A 27385-nucleotide genomic window follows, 5' to 3' on the forward strand; every position below is an offset into this window, starting at 1 on the left:
AATACACGTAAACTGTAAATAAAACAATAACAACTGACAGTTTAAATAATAAAAACACAAAGAAAATAGAAAAGCTCCGACTGAATCTATCATGATCTAACAGATAAATATCATCATTTAACATGGAATGCCCATAATACCCTTACACACCCAAGAATACTAAAGTTTCTTGTTACAGTAAGTAATGCTCTTTTAGTGTGTTTTTTTAAAACCATATATATCATTTTGTTGTGTAATATGATTTGGGAGTGGATTCCATTCTTGCATTGCTCTGTATATTGCTGTACTTTGACCAGATTTGGTTTTGGATCTTGGTAAAGTAAAACAACCTGCATCAGCATGCCTTGTGGAATAATTGTGTGTATCTGTACTAAAGTAGTTTTTTGTAAAAAATAAATGGAGTCTTTGTTGTAATGACATTCTTAATGAAAACCATCAATGAATACAGCAATCTATTTCTCACTTCAAATCAAGAGAAAACATTTATGCATTTTAAGAACATTTGTTCTCCAAAATGCATGCAAAATATGATGTATTTGTGACATCACAAATGGATAAAAATCCTGACTTTGAATCCCTTCTGAATACGAGCTGTGTGTATTTCTCTGTGGATTGAGCTCTTTCAATACTTTCACAGTATTTATATAGCACTTAAACCTGAAAAAAAGACATAAGAATATCACATTTTAAAAAAAGGGGAACCTTTAATTTAATTGAACTGACATAATTTCATGTAACCACCACCTGGAGAATACTCGTTTCTGATTGGCTGTCAGGTGTCAAACCTCACACAGTTCTAGAACTTAACCAACTGGTGACCATGGTGACGACAACACTCTTCACCAACTCTCCTTCAGTAAAGATGAACCTCTGAGTTAAACAATATCTTAAAATAGACCACTGTTTAGACCCATACAAGGTATATATCTTCTCTTCTATCTTGGTAAGTAGAGTACTGAGGTGCAAACATGAATAACTCCCAGTTGTCTTGATTTAATTGAATCCACGGAGGAAAGCCTCCAACTTGTCCGGTAGTATGTTGTTGCTGTTGTGCGTGTTAGCTGGTAGGTTAATGTTTCATATATAAACTATCCATATGTGTTCGTTCAGTTTTACAAACATAAAAGCCTACCTAAAAGTGTTGACATTTGAGTACAGTATCTGTTTCCCCCCAGGCTCATTGGCTCGTGGTGTGGAGCCACTCCCCTCACCGACCTCCCTCCATGTGATGCAGCATGCGGCGGTCAGCAGTGGGTGAAGCAGGAGGGCAGCCCGGTCCGGTAGCCTGGTGGACTAGCTGAGGCGTCTCTGAAGAGGACCGCTAGGAAGGAGCTCAAGACGGGACAGAAATCGTCTGGCTGGGGATATCTTCGTGTACATGAGGACCGATAAGCACGGCTTGGTTTACACGAGAGACTCAACATGCACCGAATAACGGGGAAAACAGGAGGGGACAGTTTAATTGAGATGAGCCCAACAGACTCTTTCAATGGTGAGTAGCTAAAAGCCGGAGCCAGCCTGTGTTGAAGTCTGTTGTTCCCCCTCGAATAGTGTTTCCCGACCTGCACTTTTATATTTAAAATGTTGCTTTGTGTTGTGCTTCATTAGTGTTGAGACACCGTCCTACTGGGAAGTCTTAATTGACTGATATTCCCCAGTCTGTTAAGAAGAACTTTAAAAGTAAAGTTTTCTAGAACTACTAAACAAATATTACACTAAAACTACAACCCAATATTAATATAGGGTAACGTTTAAACAGTACTCAACATAACATGATCATGTTTATTTTTGTTTATAGCTTATTTTGTATATTGTATATTGGTAGAATTTAAAAAATGTTATTCTTATTTTATTCTAATGTTTTTATCTATTCTTTGTTATTATACTGCTTACTTGCACCAACAAAACCAAAGCAAATCCCTAGTGTATACACCTGGCAATAGACGCGATTCTGATTCTTATAACACTTCTCAAATGAAAACAAAGGTAAACAGCACATATTAAATTAGATTTATGTCACTATATGTCTTCCTGGCAAATTGCAGTGTTTACTGTGCCAGAACCCCTAACAACAACAACCCACTACCTTCACCTGAAATTGATTTAAGTAACTTTTGCTAAACTATTTTAAAATGTACCCACCCTGCACATTTTCCCTTCAACGCCATAACCAGCTCATAGTCTGGCTTTCTTTCTGAGCACTGAACAGTAGCTGACAGCTGGCCTGCTTACTGGAAACACTTTGTCATTTACAGGCGCCACTTCATCCACCAGCACAAACCCCAAACCCCTCTTTCTCTGCGTCCGGCTAAATGTGAATTTTAAACAAGGATTGTGTTTTTAGCCATTTATGGTGTTGCTGAAAGGAGGCTGAGTCACCCTGGATGCCCTCCAGTGTTGTGTTTCATCTGCAGCATAGAGAGAAGTATAGGAGATCACTGCAGGATCATGAACTATAGTTCCTGTTACTGTTACCACCTTGGTGTTGTATGTTTATGGTGTGCTGAGATAACAGTGGAGCAGTGTTTTCCATAAACCACTCCAAATCTTGATTGTTTTAATATAGAGGTACATAGATTATACAATGGGGACTGCTGATGGAAAACACCTCTTCATAACTTATACAAACCATCAGGAGGACTGAATATATACTGTATGGCTAACCCTAACTCTATTGTATATCCATTGTACAGTATAAGGCCAGCAAAAATGAATTTTCAGGTTGTAAATAGACACTCAAAAAGTCTTACTTTTACAGGTACATAGGCTATCCCCAAACTACTAGTAGTTCCAGACAACACATTCTGAGTCTAAATGGATAAAAAACATTAATCTGAGAGTCCGAAATCCGACTACATAAACACACAGCTCACAGATTGCATACAAACTCTTTGTGCACTGTATTTACTGTAGATTCAAACCACATTGAAAATACTGTAGGTACAAGTTCCCAAACTATTCCTGGTTGTGGTTTGACCACGTAGATGCAGAGGAACTTGGGTTGTCCCTTGTTGTCGCGCAAGTGCTTGCCCTTACTGTAAATATAGATTACATTTATCTAGCATTGTCTTGTGAACTGGCCTGTTAGAGCAGGTGTATATGTACCGTACGCGTGCACCTGAAACTTACAACTCTAAATAGACGACCAGTGGCTTCCTGTCACAGGAAATTGGACAAACCCACCCACTGTGTTTGTATACGAATAAAGCAGTTTGAGTGAGGCTGCTGGATTTACTTTAACACCCTTGATAAGTGGCAGCGGTAACACTGAAAAACTACGGGTGCAAAATTCAATACAGCTATTACAGATACTAAAGAGTAGTTCATATCTGTTATTTGAATAAACCAGCTGTATTTGTTGTCACTGTTTTAAGATTCAGCAGGATTTCCGCTTTTATTATCGATATAGCTAATAACTTTCTTTATGTGAATAATAGATGTGCATGATATTTGGAATCTGTATGTTTGCTGTGGTAATAAAAAAAGAGGGACAGACGTTGCCTTGTGGCATTTCCACTGTGATCAGCTGCTCTCTCTTGAACAAAGCCTCAACTGTGGAGACTTCGTTCTTAGCTAGAAAGTCTGTTGGCTTAGCTGAGAGACTTACACTAAATGAGTGCTCTAATACTGCGTCCAACTGTGCAAAAATATGTTCAGCTGCTTGAGGGGCATTCTCATATGTTGTGAAAGAAATATATTTTGAAACAAATGAAAGCAATCCATCCATAAAAATCAATATCATAACTGTTTTTAAGGAAGATGAAACAAGAAGTTGGATTTATTGTTGTTGCAAAACACTATAAAAGTCTGGCATAATAAAAGTCTGCTCTAAGTTACTGTATATAACTGATTATTAATGGTTCTGGTGGATAACAGTCCCCTCTCAACTTCCACATCCTACTAACTCAAAAGATAACAATAAGCATGCTGTGTATGCAAATGATAACAGCAAACTTGATTTTCATATTCAAAATAAACAAATAACTAACAATTACATTTCTTGTAGTTGTTGCATTGTTACTGTGAGACATTATCAAGAGCTTAGCCTTAGTGAAAAACAGTGATTTAGTACCACAAATAAAACAGCAAATGTCTGCAGTGGGAAAAGCTGCTGTATTCCAGATCTGAAAAATGTAATGTATTTTAGTTTTGAACCACTAACTTATACTTTGCTGACTTGCTGTGTAATAATGTAGAGACAGAGAAGGTTTACATATTACTAGGTTCGAATGCTTGTTTCAGGTCAGTGTAAGCACATTTTCTGTGTTGAGTCCAGACTAAATATAACCTCAGAGAGACCATCAATTAGGACGGTGGCATTTCTATTTAAACGCAGACACAGAGGCTGAAACCTTGTGCTTTATTTTTTTGGGGTGACAGTGGAGCCAACAGCACTTGATGTTGGCCTTGCTTTTCCATCTACTTCTGCTATTTGTTTATGTAAATGTTTCTCACAGAATGACTGTTCTCTAGAAGGTTGTAATTGCTTTTGTCAGGCAATGAATGGCAGGTGAAAGCAGAACTTCAACAAGATTGAAGCTGTGATTCATCACACAGGCAGCTTTCATTTTCAGTCACGTTGAGGGGGGTTTACCGGACTTCTCCGTCTCACCTCCTGCGGTCACTCCTGTAGCCTAAGAATCGCAGCACAGCAACACGGCTGTGTGTATTCTTCCACAGTGATCCTGTTAAGTCATGCTGCCTGGCCTGTGGGAGTGCTGCCACAAAATGCTGCACAAATATAGACCACAACATTGGCCGCCTGTCAGTGGTCCTCTCTTCACTGAGGCAGCTGTTCATATGCCTGAAACTTAAAGGGATAGTTTGGGTGTTTTAAAGTGGGGTAGTATGAGGTACTTATCCATAGCCAATGTATGAACTACAGACTGTCATCTCATGTAGTTAACACACTGACTAATGGATAAGTACCTCATACTACCCCACTTCAAAGCACCTGAACTATCACTTTAACTGCCACCGACCTGCCTGTCTGAGATTCACTATGCTACTTATTATTATTTTACAGTGGTTAGAGAATACTGCCATAATTTACATTGATAATTCTTTTGTTAATTTAGTGTCCCTTCTGTTACTGTCTTGCAGATGATATAAATGGCTACCAACAACATCCCTCATCCAGCACAGGATCCTTCCAGCAGGAACAATCAGCGGTAAACACCAAACTCACTACATGCTTACACTCACTCACACCTTCATACAGACATTTCTATTCAGCAGCTTTTTTTGCCTTGACTGTGGATAGTCTGAGAGAGTTTCATTTCATGCAAATACCAAATAGTAATTTCTTAACATCCAATGTCATTATACATGTTTGCAAGTGCCACAGAATAGTTTGCAAATGCTTGGATAATTTGAATTTATAAAAGCTTTTTAAATATGTGAAAATATGCCCTTCCTATATGTTAATATTAAGCTTTCCAACACAGATAAATGAAACATTCCTGTTTGACAGTGTTGTATCTTCACTTCCAGCTTACCTCCTGTAAACATGGTAGCAGGAAGTTCATTGTGTTTGAGCAAAAGGCTTTATTTAGATTTCCCCATTAGTCAACAGCCAACATGTAGAGATTACATCCATCCACTCGTAATAGTTTATAACCTGTACACGTCATGATAGAGTCAGAGAGATAACCCTTATGCTCCTGTTTATTCTCCCCCTTTCACACTGTACTTAAAGTCTCCTTTAACACCTGATGTGTGTGTAGAGACCTGTGAGTCTCTCAACACCAGCCTGGCCTCGCTGGCCCCCTCTGACCACAGCGACAGTCCACAGTTTGAGGCTCAGACCTTAGAGCGAATCAATGCTTTGACCGGGGTAAGACACCAGTCGAGGACACGGATGCATGTCGCTTTGTCAGTGTCTGCGTGTTTGTGTCACCTCTGAACTCAAACCTGAAACTGAGTGAGACCAACCATGCCTGACTTATAACATTTAGTGGTCTTCAGAGTGTTATGAAGTGTTTTTGGACACAATCTGAAACAGTGTGTAAACGTAATGCAAGTGTGGAGTGTCTGATCACCTCTGTAAGGTTGCTGCTACAATTTTTAGCTGTATGTTGCTCAATGTGTTGTTAGGCTTTCCCTCACTATCCACTCGGTTCCTCCACAGCTGTCGAGAAAGCGGGCGCTATTCCTGAAGTTTCGTTCCAGGGTATGGCATGGTAAAACAGGCTTGTGATGTGATGCAACTTTATGCATATGTCTGCCTGCCAGCCTTTATTCTCTTCTCGAGAAATGTCTGCTTCGTGTTGGGTTACTCCATCGGCATAAGATATTCAGGGAATACAGCTTGGACATCAGAGTTGAAATCAATACACATTTCTTGGTAGAGATGATGCTGGCTTCTGGAGAGCACGTTTTTTTTCTTCTGCAGAGAGTAATGGAAACATGCTGGCATGAGTGTTGATGCATCATACGTAGGAAAACACCTTTTCACTTGCTTTCTTCTCACCTGTGATGATCGTCCGCTTCACTGAGGAGAAATCAACAGCCTGGTGGTGTTACAACATAATTAGAAAGTGCACACACATGCAGACTTGCACATACACCGTATACCTTATTTGCCCTTGCTGTTTTTGTGTGTGTGCATTTATGTGTGTTCATGTTTAAGTGTACAGTCTATACTGTAATCATGACCCTGCCCTGTGCTCATGACAGGACTGGGCTGTGGCTAACCAGATAATGTACTGTAGGCTTCTTCTTTTGAATCCTCTATGAGGTGGTTTAAACAGTGTGTAACCTATTTTAATGAAAAGTGGAGTCATTACCCTTTTTAACGAAAGTGTAATAAGCTTTTCTAATAATCTGGCTCCCTCCAACTGAAGGCTAAAGGCTACGATTCAGCCGAGTGGAAGATCACATCATGGAGTTTTAGAGGGGAAGCAGCTACACATCAATAAATTGCCTCTGTAATGAAGAATGGAAACAAAAGCTGAGTGTATGGTCCTCCCCCTACAATAAGCTTTGGCTACATGCCACTTTTCAGCAGGGTCAATGTGAACTTTTAGAGAGGCTCACTGAACCAGATAAAGTTTTTCAGCAGAGTATTCATTTTTCCTTTTTTTAGTTCTGGAGAAAAACATCTTCTCTGTGTTTAAAACAAGTCCAAGGACGAAATAAAGCTATAATCCAGAGATCTAGAGGCAACCATTTACTAAATGTGGATAACGATACAGAACTATGTTCTTTGCAACAAAAAAAATTACATTTGATATGGTTGAAATTATACAGCAAAAACAAAGAGAGAGGGAAGAGAATTGCCATTATGTTTTGTGTCACTAATATCAGAGTGCATTAGATACTTTACATGATGTTGACGTGTAGAAAATGAAGCTAGACAGGAGAGTCATAGGGTGGAGAGACGATTCTACATTATGATATACTGTAATTTAGCAGCTGTGATATATTTAAATCAAAGAGTTGACCTATTTCAGAGATGTTCTGTCTTTTAGCCAAAAAAAAAAAAGAAATGCTTTGAAAGTAACATTATAAAGAAACCCCTCCCTGAAACTAGTAGCCTATTTATCTTACTCCGTATTCTACATTTACCCTCCTTAATTAAGATAAAAGAGATACACATGTCTAAACACCCAGTGGTTAGGGGTTAGCTGGTAAATGTATAGAGCTCTGTGGCCTCTACCAGCGTTACCGAGCAGCAGATGCACTGATTCCATACGGCTGATCTGTAATTACAGCAAATTAGAGAGTTTTTGTAGCGACGTCCAAGTTAAAGAAAGCACCACCATCCTGCCAGCATGATCCAATCTAGTCCGGGAGGTAATGTAGACCAGCGGTTAGAAAGCATGCATAATTTAAAAAGGTTGACCGTAAAAAGGTTGAACACGTAGACACAAATCCTTTTACAAGTTAGTACAGTAGGAATCAGTGCGGTAGAGCTAAAACCAACTGTCTTACTTACAGTATACTTGTCTGAGGCAATTTTGAGGGCTGGGATGATTCACCTATCTCCCGATTCGATACTCTCATGATACTTGAGTGCCAATTCAATATGTATTGCAATTTTTAGGTATTGTGATATGATATTATGATTTATTGTGATTTTTGTTAACTTTTTTTTACATTAGACCATCGGAAAAAGTTGAATCATACACGTCTAGGGACTTTTACTTTGGAAAATATCTAAATTAATAAAATAAAAATGTTTGATTTTCAGCAAGTATGTAGTCAGAGATGTCCTGAAGTTAAATATATCAGTCATTGTTGTATAATCATTGCATTATTTATTACATTTCTTTCAACAACCCAAAAGTCAAAGAATTTGACCTCACAAATTAGTGGTAATTTCTTTTTAATTTATAAGGGACATGTAATGTTTTATACTTCTATAATCTAATCAATCTCATTTCCATATATGTATTTTGTATATACAGTTCCCTTTGTTAACACCTCAATTTTGAAAACCGGACGTAGTCACACGAGTGTACTTCCGCTAACTTTGCCAAGTCCGTCGCTAGCTCGCCCGTTAGCTCCGTTCTCTTTATACATCCATGGTCAGTTCCATCGGGGCCGTTTGAATGCATTTACCATAAATGTCAGTATATGGGTGCTGTACTGTTGTAGCGTCAGCTGATTTGACGAAGAAGGTGCGAGTGGCAGCTGGCTTGACTGCACGTTACCGCAATACGATAACATTTCCTGTCCATGACAGAGTCATTATGCAGCTTTAGTCATATGACGTCACTTTACCCCCCTATGCAATTTACAGGCATTTCCATTGATAGCGTCCCATTTGCACTTTGTGCACCGTTGTGGTCTCCAGATTGTTTAATTGATTCGTTTCAAACTGCTATGTCAGACCGGGGAGATTATGCACCAGTTATCCGTTTTCTGTGGTTCACCCTTTTCAGTCTTATCAGAGCAGATTTATTCATGTGGTCGTGTTGGCTTTTCAGCTGAAATTTGACTGGTTATCTGAAATATTGGACAGAATGTCTTTTACTCTCTGGATGGTCAGTTTTGTCCAGTACAGTGATATCACCTCCCCTGATGCTGGGCTCTCTTATTACATTAGCTAGCTAGCTGGCTATTCTACCCCCACTGTGCTGATGTCATCTCTAGGAGTCTCCTCTACCTCTCTCCTAGTATCCCTCCTCCTGTCTCTCTCTCCTCTCTGGATGTCTGAGCAAGTGAGGGCTTGTTCGGGGAGGTGAGTGGACTGGATGGAGCTGCTTTGGCCGGGGATCAGTCAGAGGAGTGAGAGAAGCAGTGCTTTCAAGGCCGGACCAAGCTCCTTGGAGAAAAGCAATTTTGCTCTATCAGGCAGCCAGTCTTTCCTCTGATGCATCATAACCATAAAGGGAGTGGGCCATGGAGGTAAAGTGCTCTTCCTTTCCTCCCTACCCCCACAGCGCTGTGCTGATGGACGGGGCCAGCTCTGTCACAACTACATTACAGTGCGATTTTGTCGTTTTTGTGATGCTAAATGTTAATGAGTCGTCTGAATTGTCTGCAGTCCAGTGTAGGTAGCTACTGTAGTGATGACAGAAGTAACCGGTACATGGTTATTTTTAGCTGTCTGAACAGCTGAAGCGGCACTAGCAGCAGCATGCCTTCCTTTCCTCTCTTGAAGCATTCCTGTGTAGTTCATGTCTCTTCAGCCCCGTGGCTGCTGAAGAGACACACACTGAGGGGCTAGCACTGACTGGCTAGCACATGTTTGGAATAATTTCTTAAGCCACCAATACAGTTTTCAGACACTATGGATTCCAGCAAATAAACCACAATAATAGTTGGTGTGTTACGCCTCATATGGCTGCTGGATGTCTCTGTTGTGTAGAAGATGTTGTCTAGGAATTTGTAGTCCTTTCCACATAATATCCTTTGCTTTGACATGTAACCTGAGGTTGTGTTTAATGAGTTGACAGATGACCTGAAATCAAAGCAATCTATATCATGGATGTCTTTCTGGATTTAATTCTGTGATACAGCTAGAGCTGCAACGATTAATTGATTAATTATCAACTATTAAATTGATCGCAAACTATTTAGATAATCGATTAATCGGTTTTGAGTAATTTTTAAGCAAAAAAAGTTAAACTTCTCTGATTCCAGCTTCTTAAATGTGAATATGTTCTGGTTTCTTTACTCCTCTATGACAGTAAACTGAATATCTTTGAGTTGTGGACAAAACAAGACATTTGAGGACGTCGTCTTGGGCTTTGGGAAACACTGATCGACAATTTCACCATTTTCTGACATTTTATAGAGCAAACAACTAATCGATTAATCGGGAAAATAATCGACAGAAAGCCTATTCTCATTTTCAAGAAATCCTATAAGGGGACATGAGCAGCATGAAACATTTTAGCCATAACAGGTGCCCTCCATATAGCATGCTGTCTGTGTTTTGGAGTGAAAATATGTTGTTTTAGATAAACAGTTGCGTGTGAAGTGGTGTGGAGGCCTTGTTCTTTGGGTTTTGCTGCCACTGACACATACATAGTTTTGACTGTCTGCTCTGCTGTGGTGAATGCATCCAAAGACTTGTTGAGCTGATACTGTAACAGTGTATGTATGTGTTTAAATGTGACCTCTGTTCTGTTCCATCTCATTATAGATTGACAAATCACAACACAGTAAAGACTCTGTGTTCTTCCGTGATGGCGTGCGCAGGATTGATTTTGTCCTGTCCTACGTTGAGGATAAAGATGGTGAGAGAAAACAGGTAAGAAACAACTTCTATGTACTTATATTCCCCTGGTTCACTATCTGCAAGCATGTGTTTGTAATACCTGATGTTTTGTCAGTGTTATTGTTATGTATTATTTCCAGAACTAAATATCTTGAAATCCCCAAATGTCACACAATAGAACAGCTGATGTTATTTCCACTTCTTGATTTTAAACAGTGAGAGCTGTTTCTTACAGGATATCCTCAGAGTTCACTGTGTGTGTCAGCGGCATGCCCCAAATACCACAACACTGATAAAGTGAGATAAACTGTTCTCAGCTTGTGTCAGTAATCCTCAGAAGGACTTTTCTGAGAAGGTCACATCTAGAGGCAGACTTACAGCCCTTTTTTCTTCGGTAAATCAACTTAAAATATTCCCATAATGTCGCTGGCCAGATGTGTTTTTGTCTCTTTTAGCCGTGGGGCACTGAAAGACTGTTTGACTAGTGATTGATGCTGAGCTGTTAGTCTTCACAGCTCTGTGTTACAACTCGGGTATGAGGCAGTCTGTCCCAGTCGACTCACATTTTACTGACAGCCTTGTTAGTGAGTCAACGCTCAGACCTCTGGCCTGGTCAGGAACTCACTCATTTGTTCCACTGTATGAGGAAGAGCAAACAGGAGGCCAGTTCCTGTGTGTTATCCACATGTGTTGTAAAATGTGATAGTACATTTCGGCTCTAATAAGGAGGTACATTTTTTTTGTTTGTGAATTTTCAACGATATGGACGTTAACTTTCTCTGTGCCTATTTCTGAAAACATTAACCTATTCCAGATGCCATATGGTAACGTTATATCTAGGGTTGTCAGTCGAAAATATTTAATCCCGATTAATGGCATGATTGTCCATTATTAATCGCAAATGAATCACACATTTTTTATCTGTTCAAAATGTACCTTAAAGGGAGATTTGTCAAGTATTTAATACTCTTATCAATCTGGGTGTGGACAAATATGCTGCTTTATGCAAATGTATGTATATATGTATTATTGGAAATCAATAACAACACAAAACAATGACAAATATTGTGCAGAAACCCTCACAGGTACTGCATTTAGCATAAAATATGCTTATATCATTACATGGCAAACTCAAGCCCAACAGGCAACAACAGCTGTCAGTGTGTCAGTGTGCTGACTTGACTATGACTTGCCCCAAACCGCATGTGATTATCATAAAGTGGGCATGTCTGTAAAGGGGAGACTCGTGGGTACCCATAGAACCCATTTACATTCACATATCTTGAGGTCAGAGGTCAAGGGACCCCTTTGAAAATGTCCATGCCAGTTTTTCCTCGCAAAAATTGTGCGCAAGTTTGGAGCGTTATTTAGCCTCCTTCTCGACAAGCTAGTATGACATGGTTGGTACCAATGGATTCTTCAGGTTTTCTAGTTTCATATGATGATATGAAGCCTGGCTTTAAAACTGAGCCCACTACAACCAAAAAATCACAAGTTGCATTAAAGAAATAAGTCGCGTTAAAACTAATTTTAATGCGTTATATCATGTGAATTAAGTCTTTACATTTCACACTCTTGAATATGTGCTACTCAATAATATTATATGTAAAGGTTTCACAGTATTCAGGCTCTTTTCTTTCAAGTGTGTGTATAATTTTTTTTCACACCCTTTGTGTGTACCTTTGTGTGTTGGACAATAAATTTCACGGTTGTACAATGGCAGTAAAGGCATTTATATCAAACTACTAAATATACCGGTATATATATATGCTTTGTTTTCTTCTGAAGGAGAGGAGGAAGCTGTATGAGGCCAATCTAGAGAATGTCGGCCTGGAGCTGGAGACAGAAGATAAATCAGTAAGAGCATCCAGTTATTGATTTGATTATGTCTAATGTAAAAGGAAATTAAGTGGCCCACAAATATGTGTATATGTATGTGTTGTTGTGTTTTGCTGTTTTTTGGGGGTTTTCTTTGTTGTTTTTTTAAAGAAAAAAAATTGAATTTTTTTGTGGTTAAAAAAAAAAACAGAACAAAAGTGTCGTCGTGTGTTTTACTTTTTCTTTAGTTTATGACTCAATAGCCTTACACTCATTATACTGTGACACCTGTCTCACTGTCATCATCATCAGGAGTCAGACGATGGAAAGAATTATTTTGTGAAGATCCACGCTCCATGGGAAGTGTTGGCCACCTACGCAGACGTGCTGAAGATCAAGGTCCCATTCAAGGCCAACGACATCCCAGAAAACAACGAGATGCCCATGAACTGGCTGTCCACCCCTTTTCGCCTGCCGGAGCAAATCATGCACCCCGAGCCAGACTATTTCACAGCTCCCTTCGATAAGAGCAAGTCCGACTTCTACCTTATCGACGACAAAGAGACCTTCTTCCCGCCTTCTACTCGCAACAGGATAGTAAGGATGCTTTGACCATAACTTGTTTGTGACCTTCAAATTAAAACATTCCCTTGACATTCACATCAAATCAGAATTTGCTATATTAAGCACTACAGTGTGCTGCAGTTCTGTGTGCAGGCCTACACATGTTACATTTTTTAAATGGCTTATTTAACCTTCAAATGTATGTCTATTGTGTCCTTTATCTTAAACTGTTGTGAATACAGCAGCAACATCATTCTGTTTTTCTACAGCAAAACTTTTTCCATCTATGTCTCCCTCTGCCCAGGTCTACTACATCCTGTCCCGCTGCTCATACTTCAGGGATGAATGTGGAGATAAAGACAAGAAAGGGATCAAGAGGTTACTCAACAATGGCACCTACACTGCTGCCTTCCCCCTGCATGATGTGAGCCTCTTTTGGTTAACTTTTGGCACTTTTTTTATCATTGAAAAAAAGTCATTTACATGTTCGTCAATGAAAAGTGCACTAACTTTGCAATTTGAATGTGGTTGTGTCGTCTGTGTGCATGCAGTGTAGATACTGGACAAGATCGAAGGATGCTAACTGCGAAAGCAACAGATACAGTCTCCATAAACACTGGGCCAGGTTCTTCTGTTTCTTCAAGGAGCAGCCCCTCAATCTGATAAGGTAAGATTCTAAAACAAAGTAGTTATTTCTGATGTGTGTTTACTGAACATTAAAGATACAACCTCGAAGATCTCTGTTTTGTTCTCTTTGGAGATCCATGGCAATAAGCGATAATTGCAGGTGTATGCGCCATTTGTGATTTCTTTTTTTTCCTGTGAATGTCGACACAGATCCCCAGTTCATGATACTGCAAATGCAAGGGCTTCTATCAGTAGGCCACTACAGGCTCAATCACCATTGTGTTACCTCACTCAGCGATAGATACTGGCTGCATCCGACATCTCATACTATGCACTACATACTGAATATGTGTACTATCGTTCAAAATACTTTGGCGTGATAAAACAGTAGTATGTATATTTTCGGACGAACTGAGCAGTAATTTACAACATTACTTCCTGAGTCACTTCCTTGCCTTTTGGAGACGTGTAACCATGGTAACCTGGGCCAACCTGATGTGACCAAAACGACAGTTTGTGAGAATCAAAGTCTGAACTAATTTAAAACATATATTACGCCTAGCAAAAGTGAAATCTTATACTTACACTTAAATTGAAGCATTATTGATGTTACAGAGCTGTCCGTAAACGTCTGTTGTGAACGTTGTCGTCACTACCGCATTATTATTTATGTGGATATTTATGCCGCCGTATTGTCCAGCGTTGTATACTGCGTTGTATTGCAACTGTTTAACCAGAAATTGTATGCAATTCGCGTACTATTGGTTTCATACTAAGATTTCGGACATACAAAAAAATTTCACATACTGTTTTAATGTACCAGCATGTTAGTATGGAATTTTGGACACAACCAGTGACTTAACAGGCATTTATTTATTACTTTTTATATTAATATTATTATTATTTATAGATTATTACTTTAACTAAAGAATTTACTGCAAAGAAATGTTTTTTTTCCCTTCAACAGGAAGTATTATGGGGAGAAGATAGGTATTTATTTTGCGTGGCTGGGCTTCTACACCGAGATGCTGTTGTTTGCTGCAATAGTTGGGACCATTTGTTTCATCTATGGATTCCTCACCTACGATGACAACGAGTGGAGGTGATTTTTATCAAGAGCACCGGCTATTTTAGATATTATTTTTATTATTAATGTCAGTGTTCCTTTTATTGAAAGAAACTCTCATTTCCCTACAGTAAAGAAATATGCAGCGACGAAATCGGAGGGAAAACTATCATGTGCCCGCTGTGTGACAAGAAATGTGGCTACTGGAAACTGAACTCAACATGCAACTCCTCATGGGTGAGACATTCGAGTTGTTTTTGTTCATTATGAATTATGTTCTACCTACAATATGTGACATTTAAAGGGTGGTTGCAGCTAAATGTCAACAAATTCTTTTTATATTATCTCACTTTTTCTTAAACATGTTCTTCTTTCAGCAATCGCACCTGTTTGACAACGTGGGAACAGTGTTTTTTGCCATATTTATGGGGATTTGGGGTGAGTAAAAATGTCTGCTCTTTGCATTTCGTATTTTCTAACCCAGAGCACCACCTAGTGGGAGCTGATGGATTGCTATTAGTCATTTAACATTTTTAAATATTTAAATATATTTAAAGGACCTATTCACCCAACATATTTTCCTCACTTACTTTTCATCTATAATTTTTTTATTTAACCATATATGTATCCTTTATTTAACCAGATAAAAGTCTCATTGAGATCAAAATCTCTTTTTCAAGAGTGACCAGCCCAAACTTTGTTACAACAATAAACACAAACAATACAAGCAGACAAATACAACTGCCACACACTACAGGTGAATGAGCTCAATATCCAGTTAGTATACAATACAAAAAACTCTTATAATGCATAAAACAGGTCGACAAATTACAGTGAAAAATTAAAGAGCAACAACATTGACCAAGAGTGCTATTTTCTCAATCCTTTAAAATGGACTTAAATTCCCCAAGAGTAATCAGCTCTGACAATTTCAGGTCCTTCTGTACATTAGTCCAGGAAGAAGGGGCAGTGTATTTTAAAGTTATTGCCTAGAACAAGCCATAAAAGAGGGGAATGAATGGGGTTCAAAGCACTGAAAACTGACATTTGTGGGTCGTATGCTCTGCAGTGACGCTGTTTCTGGAGATCTGGAAGAGGCGGCAGGCTCGTCTCGAGTACGAATGGGATCTGGTCGACTTTGAGGAGGAGCAACAGCAGCTGCAGCTTCGGCCAGAGTACGAGACCAAGTGCACCAACCGCAAGCTGAACCGCATCACTCAGGTGTTTGTGTGCTCATGAAATACTAATATGCTGTATAATACTGTTAACTCTAGGTATGTGTAGCTTCCACAAGGTGTTACCAGGCACATATACTGTATGATAGGCTCGGACAGATTACAGTATCTGGTGTATTTATTGGATTACTCCACTCACTGAGTTGGTTGCAGTCATTCATTAGGTCAGGACTAAAAAACTGTTGTAAATGGAGACTCTTTGATTAAGAAAATTACCAAGTAAAATTGACCGACTGCGTTTTCAGGGAGTTGGGATTACGTAGTCACTGTAGTGATATTGACAGACACAAACGTGTGCTTTAATTTGCCTTGACCACATCCCACCCGTCTTTAGGAATCAGAGTGGGTTCTTAACAGGACCGTTACAGATGTAATGGGGAAGTTGTTGCTGTGCTGGGCCACCGTGACACTCTGGGTAAGGGTGGCACTTAACGTGGAATGCCACATTGGTGAGGAATAGGTTTTGGTGTGGTGTAGTTTGTGTGGATAACATATTTCTGGAAAGACTCAGAGGCACGAGTTTCCTTCTGTACCGCATCAGTATCTTGAAAGGCTGGCTTCCCTAGGAGACCGCTAGATAAAAGAATTGGCCTCGGACTGAAACACCTACACACAAAGAGCTGTGATTGGGCGACCTCACTCTGCCTGGCATCTGAGGCCAGTGGTGATTAAACGAACCTGGCCTTTTAGAGCTGTCTTTTCAGGATATAACAAAAGGTGACTTATTCCCGTGTCCATGCTTTGCTTGCTTATGATGTAGGAAATGGAGCCGTACTTACCCCTAACAAGCAAGTGTGCACGCACATGTCTGTCTGGAGCCACCGTCCTGTTATGGGTGAGCATTGTATTTTTGGTACACTTGATGAATCTAAATGACTTTCATCCTCTACCTGTTCTTCCACCCTGTGTCTTTTTTTGTCTTTCTCATCATACTCTTCATCATCATCATCACTAATGTCATGACCAGGGCCAGTATGTTTAAAACCTCTAAGAAATGGAGCTCTCTTAAATCATTCGGCACTTACTCTAAATTCTAAAAACATAGGCAAAATGATATCATTCATAGAAATGTTACCCATTTAAGACCAAAGTCTTTAAACATAGTGGCCCAGAGCATTACTGTTGTGGACTCTTGTTAGTAAAAACCATAAACTGTATATAAAAATGGACGACGCGTCTCCACCTCATCCCACTGTACAAAAGTGAAGCCAAAATGTCCCGGAACAAGCCAATCACAAGGCGAGCACGGCTGCAGCTTGTCAGCGGGAGCCACCTAGCTGCTACGTTAGCACCACGGTAGCTGTTTGACTTTAGAAAGACACAACTAGCCTTAATATCTCTATAAGTATGAATACATTTGTGATGAAACTGACACATGCTCTATTACACAGACTCATGAGGGTTATGGAATGTTAAAGTTACATCTCCTGTCTCTCCCGAGCCTCTGGCTCCGTGACGACTTCACTCAGAGCAGCTGTCAATCACAGCTCTCATGACGTCTCACCCCCTTTTTATAGCATCAAATAACTAATTAAAACCAAACTTATCAGAAAAAAATGAACACTTGAACATACATCAGTGTGATAAGAACTACCAAAAATGACAGAAACCATCTTTGGAAAAACATTTATTGGATTTGTTCTGGCATGACTTTATTAGTTTGGGTCATGTCCCATCCACTAACATGGAGGGGGCGGGCTTAATGACGTATACTGCAGCCAGCCACCAGGGGACGATCAAGATGTTTTGGCTTCACAATTGGGGAGCTGTCATGTCCTCCACCTTTATATACAGTCTATGGTAAAAACCTGTTACATGTGATTGAGCTAATGGGAATAGTATGGTATATTTCATTTCATTTGGGCATGTGTGCACACACTTAAAGCATGACAGTTACTCCTAACATCCATGTTGGCAATTATTCATCTTGCTTTATTGGTGTTTTGCACTTGCATCACAGTTGGCGTGTTGTTGTCACTGTACTGTACTTTTGTCTTGTGCCATGTAGTCGTCTTTCATGTTGTCTCTGTTGTCTCTGTCCTGAAGATCTCATTGATCATTGCCTGCATCATTGGGGTGATAGCGTACCGCTTGGCGGTATACGCGGCCTTCGCCAGCATCATGAAGGACAGTGCCACCTCCAACCTGCAGGTGGTCGGCCCCTACATCACGCCACAGCTGGCCACCTCTGTCACAGCCTCCTGCATCAACTTTGTCATCATCATGATCCTCAACCTCATGTATGAGAGAGTGGCTGTTTGGATCACCGACATGGGTGAGGGTCAGAGCGAGGGAGAGAGCCATAGATTATTAAACTTCTGTGTCTTTATGTATCCATTATGTGTTTCATATTGATCCCTGGGTGTGTAAATGTGTTAATTTTTTGGATCACGTATTTAAAGTCTATGTTTTTTTATCTTTTATTATGTGGCAGAAATTCCCAAGACCCACCTGGAGTATGAGAACAAACTGACGGTGAAGATGTTCCTCTTCCAGTTCGTCAACTACTACTCCTCCTGCTTCTACGTGGCTTTCTTTAAGGGCAAGTTTGTCGGCTATCCTGGGGACTATGCGTATATGTTTGGCAGCAAACTGAGGAATGAAGAGGTACCAGACAAAACTACATTACATGGTATAAGATTAACACTGCTCATTTAATTAAGTCTGAATTTGAGTTAATGTTCGGTTTCTTTCCCATCAACCTGTCTCCATTCAGTGTGACCCAGGTGGCTGTTTGATAGAGTTGACCACCCAGCTGGTGATAGTGATGACTGGTAAACAGGTGTGGGGCAACATCCAGGAGGCTCTGGTCCCGTGAGTACTCCAACTGAACCGACTATTCAGAGCACATTTCATCAGCACGCAGAAAAGATACAGAGAGGTTAAATTCAGCTGCATCACATACTGTAACTCATAGATATATCAATTTCTTTAACGTATTGACACAATTTTGCGATTTGTAGGTTGTAACAGGCTCGGTTTTAAAGCTAAAGTGAAGATACATCATATGAAACTAGAAAACCAGGAATAGATACATACTTACATACTTGTATAACAAACAAAAACAATTTAAAAATGAAGCATTCAAATACTGATTTGGATGTTGATTACCATGGCAACGGTCGAAGCTTCGAAGCATTCGGGTCAGGCCTAATACAATAAATTCCCATCAAAGCTCTGGCCTACCTTCAAGCTGAGCAGAGGTCTAATCAGCCAGGAAGATTGAAAACACCTATGTGGGTGTTCAGAGGCTTTAAACAGAACAGAGCCATCGTTAATGTCATTAGTAACACCTGTGCTTTGCTACTATGACAAGTCCAAATTTCTGCTGTGCAATGTCCCATCATCAGTGGCTGAAAAAATCAGTTTCCATTCAAAACGAATACAGAAATGAACCTATTAAATTAGCTAACCTCTTTTACGCTCAGTTCAGATGGAAAGCTTCTATGTTTAGAAACTCAGTCATCTCTTTATAGCTGTTGTTTACAATTCAGTACAGCCTCCAATATGGCTGTTAGAGGGTGAATTATGTTGCCTCTCAAAGCTCTCTGTCGCCCCCTTGTGTCCTTTCAGGTGGATGATGAACTGGTGGGGCAGCAGGAAGGCACGAAACCACCCAGAGAGTCTGTACAGCCGCTGGGAGCAGGACCACGACCTGCAGAGCTTTGGACAGCTGGGCCTCTTCTACGAGTACCTGGAAATGGGTAAACATTCTGTACATAGTTGATCCATCACACAAAGAGGGAGATTTAGAGGCGCACTTGAAAGCCAAGACCATTTTAGTGAAGTCCAGTTTCATTGAAGACCAGGTCTAGAGCAAAACCAAGACAAACATTGGTAATTACCTGTTAATACACACAAACGCAGATTTTAAACTATTTGTAATGCTGGGAGAAAATTAAAACAACTTTAGTAAAAGAACCTGAAGTACTGATTTTAAAACAGAGACTTGACATAGATGGATAAATGGATAAGATAGATATATACAGATGGATAGATAGATGGATAATATAGGTAGATAGGTAAATGGATAGATAGATGGGTGGATGGATAGATGCAGTATCCTCTGAGATTCTGCAGATGGTGCTGTTTCCATCCCCCTGTCCCTCACTAACCTCTCTCCTCTGTGTCCCAGTGATCCAGTTTGGTTTCATAACGCTGTTCGTCGCCTCCTTCCCCCTGGCACCCCTGCTGGCACTCGTCAACAACATCATCGAGGTTAGAGTGGACGCCTGGAAGCTCACCACTCAGTTCAGACGTCCTGTGGCAGCGAAGGCCCACAGCATCGGAGCCTGGCAGGAAATCCTCAATGGGATGGCCGTCCTCTCTGTGGTCACCAATGTGAGCGCTGGACGACATCTGTGTGCTCATTATCCACCCAGTTTCATTTCTAGTTTTCCCTCACACCGTTTGTCTCCCTGCTTTTATAGGCGTTCATTGTGGCCTTCACCTCTGATATGATCCCTCGGCTCGTGTACATGTACGCCTACCAGCCACAGGGCGAGATGAATATGAAAGGCTACATAGACAATAGCCTGTCTGTGTTCAATATCTCTGCCATCCCATTGGCCAACAAGCCTGATGACGGGGAGAGCCCTTCCTGGTTCAACAGCTCCATCAATACCTGCAGGTGTGTGTGATTGAGAGAGAAATAGTGGCTATAAACGCATAAAAACCTCAAGTAAAGTACAACTTAAGTAAAGTACAACCTCAAAGTTTTACTTAAGTACAGTATTAGAGTAAATGTGCTCAGTTACTTTTCACCACTGATATATGAAATGTCTGGTCATGGGGTCGTGAATTAGTCCACGGACACAACGGTGCAAGATTTAGTCTTCAATAGAGATTTTTATTTTTTAAGCTAAGAAATTTTAATGTATTAACCAATTAAATCACTACTTAACTTCAGATTCAAATGCTGTGTGTATTGTGTGTATTTTTAAATTGTTTTAATGCACTTTTATAGGTATTATTCTGTAGTCTGCACAATAGTACCAGAGCAGTTATTACTTCCTTTTCCTTTGCACAAGGGACTGAAGAATGACATTAAACAATCTTGAATCAAAGCCTATGATAAACATGTTTCCTTCTGTGTAGGTATCGTGACTACCGCTACCCTCCTGGCCATGAGAAGGAGTACTCCCACACAATGCAGTTCTGGCACATTCTGGCAGCCAAGCTGGCCTTCATCATTATCATGGAGGTAAAACCACCATCAACACTTAAACTGAGCCTCACATTCTTCCCTTGGGCAGTAGTCGATTGTTGCATTAATAATAACCCCCGTTCTCCCGCACACAGACGGAATAAAAATCAATGCAGAGTGTTTTCTGCAGCTAGAAGTAAAACAAACCTGTTTTCCCTCTTCCTCCACAGCATGTTGTGTTCCTGGTCAAGTTCTTCGTGGCCTGGATGATTCCCGACGTTCCCGCTGACGTGAGGGCGCGAGTGAAGAGAGAGCGCTACCTGGTCCAGGAGTATCTGCATAACTACGAAGTGGAGAAGCTGAAGATCCAACTGAGCCAGAACGGCCACGATGAACGTGATTGTACCTGCTCGCCCATGATCTACCCGTCTATACCCAAACACGAGGTACTGTCAGAGTGTCTCTAGCCCAGCGAGCTGCCGGTCAATCAGCTGGACAGGATGGGAGGACGTGGTGATGTAGATTGCCCTGCTTGTGTATTAATGATACTGACCACCACTTTACTGTAGTGCCTGTGTTGTTCATCCAGTACACACACACAGAACTTTTATTAAAGAGCTAGAGGTTTCCTCAACTCACAGACATCCCTCTTCTACTAATCTGCTGATAATGAACATGCAAACAGGTGAAAGTCTCTATGCATGCTGAAACACATGTAATTTAAACCTCTGCCTCATATTTATGGCTTCTCACTCTATATGTTGTAATCAAAGTGCTGATGATAATCAACATTTGCTGTAAGGAAAGAAAGTGACAATCTTATACACTGTGTCTAAGCAAGACAGCTTACTCTTATTTTAATGCAAGACTATTTATTTAAGTGCCACTATGAGTAACCAAAGACTGGATGCCTTAATATATCACACACTTATCAATGGTTATATCTGCAATTAGAATAACAATTGATATCATTTAGAAACTGACAGCTTATTATGCGATTTCCCTTGTTCGTATGTGCAGCAGTATGAAGGGTTCCAGTATCATATACTGTTCAACTTGATTTTTTGTTTTATTCTTACAGTTAACTGCAACAAATGTGAGTTTTGTTAATTTGCATTGAGGTCACAGCACAGATGTATCACCGTTTTACCAAATTATTTTCACTCCACTGGCGGTTAAAGGGATAGTTTGGGTGTTTTGAAGTGGGGTTGTATGAGGTACTGATCTATAGTCAGTGTATTTACTACAGTAAATGACAGTTAGCACGCCACCAGTTTGGAGAAACAGACAGGAGTTACCGCACAGAAGCAAAGCAATGTACTGCTGTGGATGGGGCTGGCAGCAAAACGTATTTTAGACACCAAAAAACAATAAATCACAAAAAATCAATATCATTTTAAGTGTACACTATATTCAGAATATTTTAGCCAGTTTACCTTTCCGTGAAACAGCTATACAATCTATGTTTCCGACGGGGAACTAAAGCCGTTCTCTGTTCTCTCGCCAAAGCAACCAGACTCCATTGAAAAATACAGTAATTTTACCTCACAGAACACAGGAGTTGCCTGTATCGGTTAGTTTGTTTGTTTTTTTGTGTGACTTTGTCACAGCGGTAGACCAGCAACTCCCGAGTTATGCAAGGTAAATTTACAGGTTTTTACAATGGAGTCTGGTGGCTTTGGAGAGAGCATAGATGGATTCAACGGCTTCAGTTCCCCATCGGAAAAGGCAGTCTGACGGCAAGGTAAAGCGTTGAAAATATTTTAAATATAGCGTACACTTAAACTGATATTGCCTTTCTTTTAGTTGGCTAAAATACATTTTGCTGCCGGCCCCGTCCACAGCAGCACAATGCTTTGCTTCTGTGCCGTAACTCCTGTCTGTTTCTCCTAACTGGGGGCGTGCCGACTGCCATCCACTGTAGGTAATACACTGACTATGGATAAGTACCTCATAAGACCCCACTTCAAAACACCAACTAGGCTAGTCGCATTTTGCTTTAATCTAATCATGTGAAGTAGCTTTTTATGAAGACAAATCTGTGCAGCTGTTAGTACTGTGAGTAAAGGGCGGTTTTTGTCCTGCAGTGGCCAGTTGTTGAGCAGCAGCAGCAGCAGCAGCAGCAGCTGGTGCGTGTTGACTGTTGACTGTGAGTCCTGTTCCTGGAGATGAGAAGCAAAAAGCCCTGAGAGAGTGAAGGGATCCCTTTTTAATGTGTCTCTGTTTACCAACACGTCGGCGCTAATGAAAGCCTGCCCCTGCCTACTGAACTATGTTTGCTCCGTCACACAAAGCACGTCAGCCATCGCCCCGTTCTTGTGCTTCTGTTTTCCTCAGCTGTGTAGAGAAGGAAAGATACACATTCTCTTTTGTTTTTTTTTATTTTGCACAAAGCACTTAATGAAACGTGACTACCAAGACGTAAACATGTCAATGTAATTGTTGTCATGACACTATGCGTATTCATAATCAGTGTTTTGATGCAGTAATGTGTGATAATCTGCGTTCATTTAAATGGAACAAGAGTTGTACTGTAGCTAAGAAGTAAGATATTATATTGATATTTATATCAAGCTTAAATGACAAGGAGAAAGATGTAGCTGTTTGTTTTTGAAATTATGTGAAGGACATTTCATGTTTAGTTGGCTGCCTACATAGAAATATGTGAGAAGTATCTGTTGAAGTATTTGAATTTTAGGTAAAATAGAAACTCAGGCAACTAAATCTATGTTTGTTTGAGATGCATGTAGGTGTGACCACGTAGCCGAGAGCAATGTTGGACTGATACGGTTTGCCTTTTTCATGCCTGTTGATGCCTTAATACATGTAATACCTTGTGTTTTCTATTTTACTTCCTTGTTTATCTCCGTTCTTATGTTCTTGTTATGCTCTAGTAATTATATTTTATTTTATACCATTACTATGCTTGGAAAAAAAAAAAGGTGAACCTGTTTACTGTATGCTTAAAGTTACAATTTCAAGTTCTCAATCATTTGTTTCTGTAATATTTTATAATTGTCCTGTATCCAAATGTGTATCGTAAAACAAACACAAATGTCCAAAATAAAGCAACAGTTGAACTTGACTTAATTGTTGGACGTGTTTTGATCCGCGGCTCCTCTGCTGAGGACGGGAAAGTTGCCGTTCACATGACAGATGGCCCCGAGAGAACACTGATAACTATTCAGTGTTTGTTCACACTGCATGGTGGGTGTGTTTGACACCAAAATATGTTGGCATGGTTGTTTCACTTGGCACACCGGGAAGCCACTGTAACAAAAGACATGGGCAACACTCAGGTTCAGGTAAGCTGGAAAGGTTTTATCCTAACATTTTATCTATCAGGTTAAGATTTAAGAAAGAACAGATGTAGATTTTCAACAGTGTAATTATGGCAAATGATTGTTTATAGTATGTTTTTTCTATTGGGACAAATATCCTGTCTATATATTAGATGTTTTAGCCCACAGTTTTTCACCACTCGCTGCAGGAAGAAAGCACTTTGTACCATGCAGGACACAAATCATCCAGGATATACTCTTTTCTCTTATCTCCCTTCAGGGAAGCGCCTACAGAGTATTAGAGCTCGGACCAGTTTTTACCCTCAGGCGGTCAGACTACTGAACAGTAGCACTAAATGAATGCAGAGCTGTGGATTGTTTTATGGATGTTTTATGTTGTTTTATATTTTTATTCTCAGGTATTGTCTTATTTATTGTAGTATTTATCTAGTCTACTATTTATAGATTTTAAGGGCTGAGAGAGAGCCAGGGTGAAATGCATTTCATTGCATTTCACTGTACACTGTACTTTTAAATGCATTTGACAAATAAACTTGAAACTTGAAATGAAGCTTTAGATGAAGAAACTCTTGTAATAAGATCTGCACTGTATAAACTCCATCCAGCCTCCAGAATGGGCAACACTCAGGTTCGGGTAGGCTGGAAAGGTTTTATCCTAAGATTTTATCTATCAGGTTAAGATTTAAGAAACAAGAAATACAGATTTTCAACAGTGTAATTATGGCAAATGATTGTTTATAGTATGTTTTTCTATTGGGACAAATATTCTATCCATATATTAAATGTTTTAGCCCACAATTAAAGGGACTGTTTGTAACTTTTTAAGCGTATAAATGCTTGCATATGCTCGCTATAGGCACGCTCGCATGTGGCCGGAGTCACTCCTCCTCTGCCTGCTTGCCTTCACTCACTCAGCGCTCGTTTTCGCTGTCTCGCTCCACCTCTAGACGAGCATGCGCGCTCACTCCACACTGCAGAAGAGTTAGTTTAGCTCTGAGAATATCTAGTGAATGTACAGTGGACGTTTGTGCAGAAATAACTCCTGCAGCTCCTCCAGACCAACAGGTTTTCCGTGTCTTGTGAAGTGACGGGGCTCCGCCGCGAGAAACGTTATCGCCTCCGACCGGGTGCCGGTGTCTTCCCTGCGGGCACAGTCGGGAGACGATAACGTTTCTCTTCCTGCTTCAGCCCCGGCACCGACCCGCTTTTGCTGAAGCAGGAAAAGCCAACACTAGGATCAGCAGTGATTCATGGAGAGACCTTCGTCTGGTCAGCTAACATTACTGCCAAGCAGGTGAAATATAGAGTGATATTGTGGTTTTAGCTGACGTGTGTTCTTCACTGTTTTGAGCGATGCTCGTTCAGGTATATTTAGAGCGAGCAAGCGCAAACCGGACGCTGACTTTCGTTGACTTAACGACCACAGGTGTCCATGTTAACAAGCACTTCTGATTCTTACAAACAGTCCCTTTAAATGAAGCTTTAAAAGAGAAACTCTTGTAATAGATCTGCACTGTTAAACTCCATCCAGCCAGAGGAAGCCTTCTGCGACCTGGACCCACATCAAGGTCTACCCATGGTGCAGCTCTACGTGATGCCCTCCTTCTTCCTGGCGGTGCTGCTCCTCGGGCTGCCCCTCAACCTGCTCTCCCTCTGGGTCTTCTTCCACCGCCTGCGCCGCTGGACCCGCAGCACCGTGTTCCTCTTCAACCTGACCCTGGCTGACACCTCGTGGCTCCTCGCCCTTCCTTTCCTCATCAACTACCACCTAAACCAGCTCTACTGGAAGCTGGGCCTGCCGCTCTGCATGGTCGTGAGGATGTTCTACCACAACTACTTCTACCTCAGCATCTTCTTCGTCACCTGCATCAGCGTGGACCGCTACGTGGCCATCGTTCACCCTCTGCGTTCTCTGGTGCTGCTAGGGCGCAGACAGACTTGTCTCCTGTGCGTTACTATCTGGGTGGCCACTCTGGTCCTCAGTATACCTGTTGCAAGCATGACTCTGATCCAGACTTGCCCAGAGAGCAACCGCACTGTCTGCACTCTGTACATCCTGCTGAGTGACACCACGGAGAGCCTGCCTTTCTCCCTCTTCTGCTCCACCGTGGGCTTCCTCTTCCCGCTGCTCTCCATCTGCTACTGCGGCCTCCGGAGCGTCACAGAGCTGCGTCACAGGCTCTGCCGCCCGGACCCGCAGCAGAGGCGGCTCCGGACGGTGCTGAGTGCAGCGCTGGTGTTCTTCGCCCTCTTCTACCTGCCATACCACCTGAGCAGAAACGTGGCCATCGTGATGCGGGCGGTGTACCCGGACAGCCCGGCCTCCTGGCGCCAGGCTGACCTGGCCTTCGCCCTGGAGATGTCCCTCTGCAGCCTCATCACCTGCGTCAACCCGCTCTTCAGCTGCTTCATGGGCCGACAGTTCAGGAGGGAGTTTCACGGCGCTTTTTCTGTCTTGTTCTCACAGTGTCCAGTGTACACAAGGGTGGCCTCGATGATGATATCCAAGAGGACCCGGATGTCGGTGAGGAAGACGCAGGGGATGTCTACTGTCACACCTGTGTGCGCGCTGCCTCCACCTGCTGCACCTGCTGGAGGAGCCCAATGATGAGCTGGAGACATGTCATGTTCTTTGTGTCAAACATCATGAAACTGTATAGAAAAAACATTTGTATGTCTTTTGTTTAATCACATTTTCTTTGATTGTCAATAAGTATATAAATACACTGTATATAACAATGGTGTCCAGTCTCCTTTATCTCATTTAAAGCCTCAGTAGGCCAAAAGTTGTTGGCATCATTGGGCAAAAAATCCATAATAACCTTTCAGCATATTGTAATTCAAGTGTTCTGAGAGAAAACTAGACTTCTGCTCCTCCTCATAACTCTGTTTTCAAGCTTTAAATAATCTAGCCCATGAAGGGAAACCTTTGACAATCACAGGTAATTTCAAAGA

General features: G+C 41.0%; 2 protein-coding genes and 1 long non-coding RNA gene across 7 annotated transcripts; 2 read left to right on the forward strand and 1 right to left on the reverse strand.

Moving 5' to 3' along the window:
* The first annotated feature begins 811 nt into the window (after nucleotides 1-811).
* Nucleotides 812-22427, forward strand: ano5a (anoctamin 5a). 5 transcript variants are annotated; one of them, XM_037768177.1, is made up of 23 exons: nucleotides 812-943; nucleotides 1176-1492; nucleotides 5104-5171; nucleotides 5699-5836; nucleotides 6131-6172; nucleotides 10598-10705; nucleotides 12461-12529; nucleotides 12803-13087; nucleotides 13359-13478; nucleotides 13606-13721; nucleotides 14649-14783; nucleotides 14879-14984; nucleotides 15125-15185; nucleotides 15817-15968; nucleotides 16317-16397; nucleotides 18029-18257; nucleotides 18417-18589; nucleotides 18699-18796; nucleotides 19556-19686; nucleotides 20118-20323; nucleotides 20413-20612; nucleotides 21080-21185; nucleotides 21359-22427. In XM_037768177.1, the coding sequence occupies exons 2-23, from the start codon at nucleotides 1423-1425 to the stop codon at nucleotides 21593-21595; spliced, it is 2931 nt and encodes a 976-aa protein (XP_037624105.1). In that variant the 5' UTR covers nucleotides 812-943; nucleotides 1176-1422; the 3' UTR covers nucleotides 21596-22427. The 5 variants fall into 5 exon arrangements, with proteins under 5 accessions (XP_037624105.1, XP_037624106.1, XP_037624108.1 ...); XM_037768178.1 differs by lacking the exon at nucleotides 16317-16397 and adding an exon at nucleotides 16743-16817 and having other exon boundaries at nucleotides 21359-21595; XM_037768180.1 differs by lacking the exon at nucleotides 6131-6172.
* Nucleotides 20096-24811, reverse strand: LOC119487387. Its single transcript, XR_005206697.1, has 3 exons — nucleotides 24721-24811; nucleotides 22642-22645; nucleotides 20096-20106 (listed from the first exon to the last, which is right to left on the reverse strand). It is a non-coding gene; the product is annotated as an uncharacterized LOC119487387 (long non-coding RNA).
* Nucleotides 24812-25859: 1048 nt separating this feature from the next.
* On the forward strand, nucleotides 25860-27116 carry LOC119487377 (P2Y purinoceptor 4-like). Its single transcript, XM_037768220.1, has one exon. The coding sequence runs from the start codon at nucleotides 26007-26009 to the stop codon at nucleotides 27036-27038; it is 1032 nt and encodes a 343-aa protein (XP_037624148.1). The 5' UTR covers nucleotides 25860-26006; the 3' UTR covers nucleotides 27039-27116.
* The last annotated feature ends 269 nt before the right edge of the window (nucleotides 27117-27385 follow it).

This window comes from Sebastes umbrosus, chromosome 4 (assembly GCF_015220745.1).
Source record: "Sebastes umbrosus isolate fSebUmb1 chromosome 4, fSebUmb1.pri, whole genome shotgun sequence".
NCBI lineage: Eukaryota > Metazoa > Chordata > Actinopteri > Perciformes > Sebastidae > Sebastes > Sebastes umbrosus.

Excerpts from the sequence above, each read along its gene's own strand:
- LOC119487377 (XM_037768220.1), top strand. The coding sequence starts at position 26,007 with ATGGTGCAGCTCTACGTGATGCCCTCCTTCTTCCTGGCGGTGCTGCTC.
- ano5a (XM_037768177.1), top strand. The coding sequence starts at position 1,423 with ATGCACCGAATAACGGGGAAAACAGGAGGGGACAGTTTAATTGAGATG. Across the intron at positions 13,088-13,358 it reads CTTCTACTCGCAACAGGATA|GTCTACTACATCCTGTCCCG; the intron begins GTAAGGATGCTT and ends CCCTCTGCCCAG. Across the intron at positions 18,590-18,698 it reads GCAAACTGAGGAATGAAGAG|TGTGACCCAGGTGGCTGTTT; the intron begins GTACCAGACAAA and ends GTCTCCATTCAG.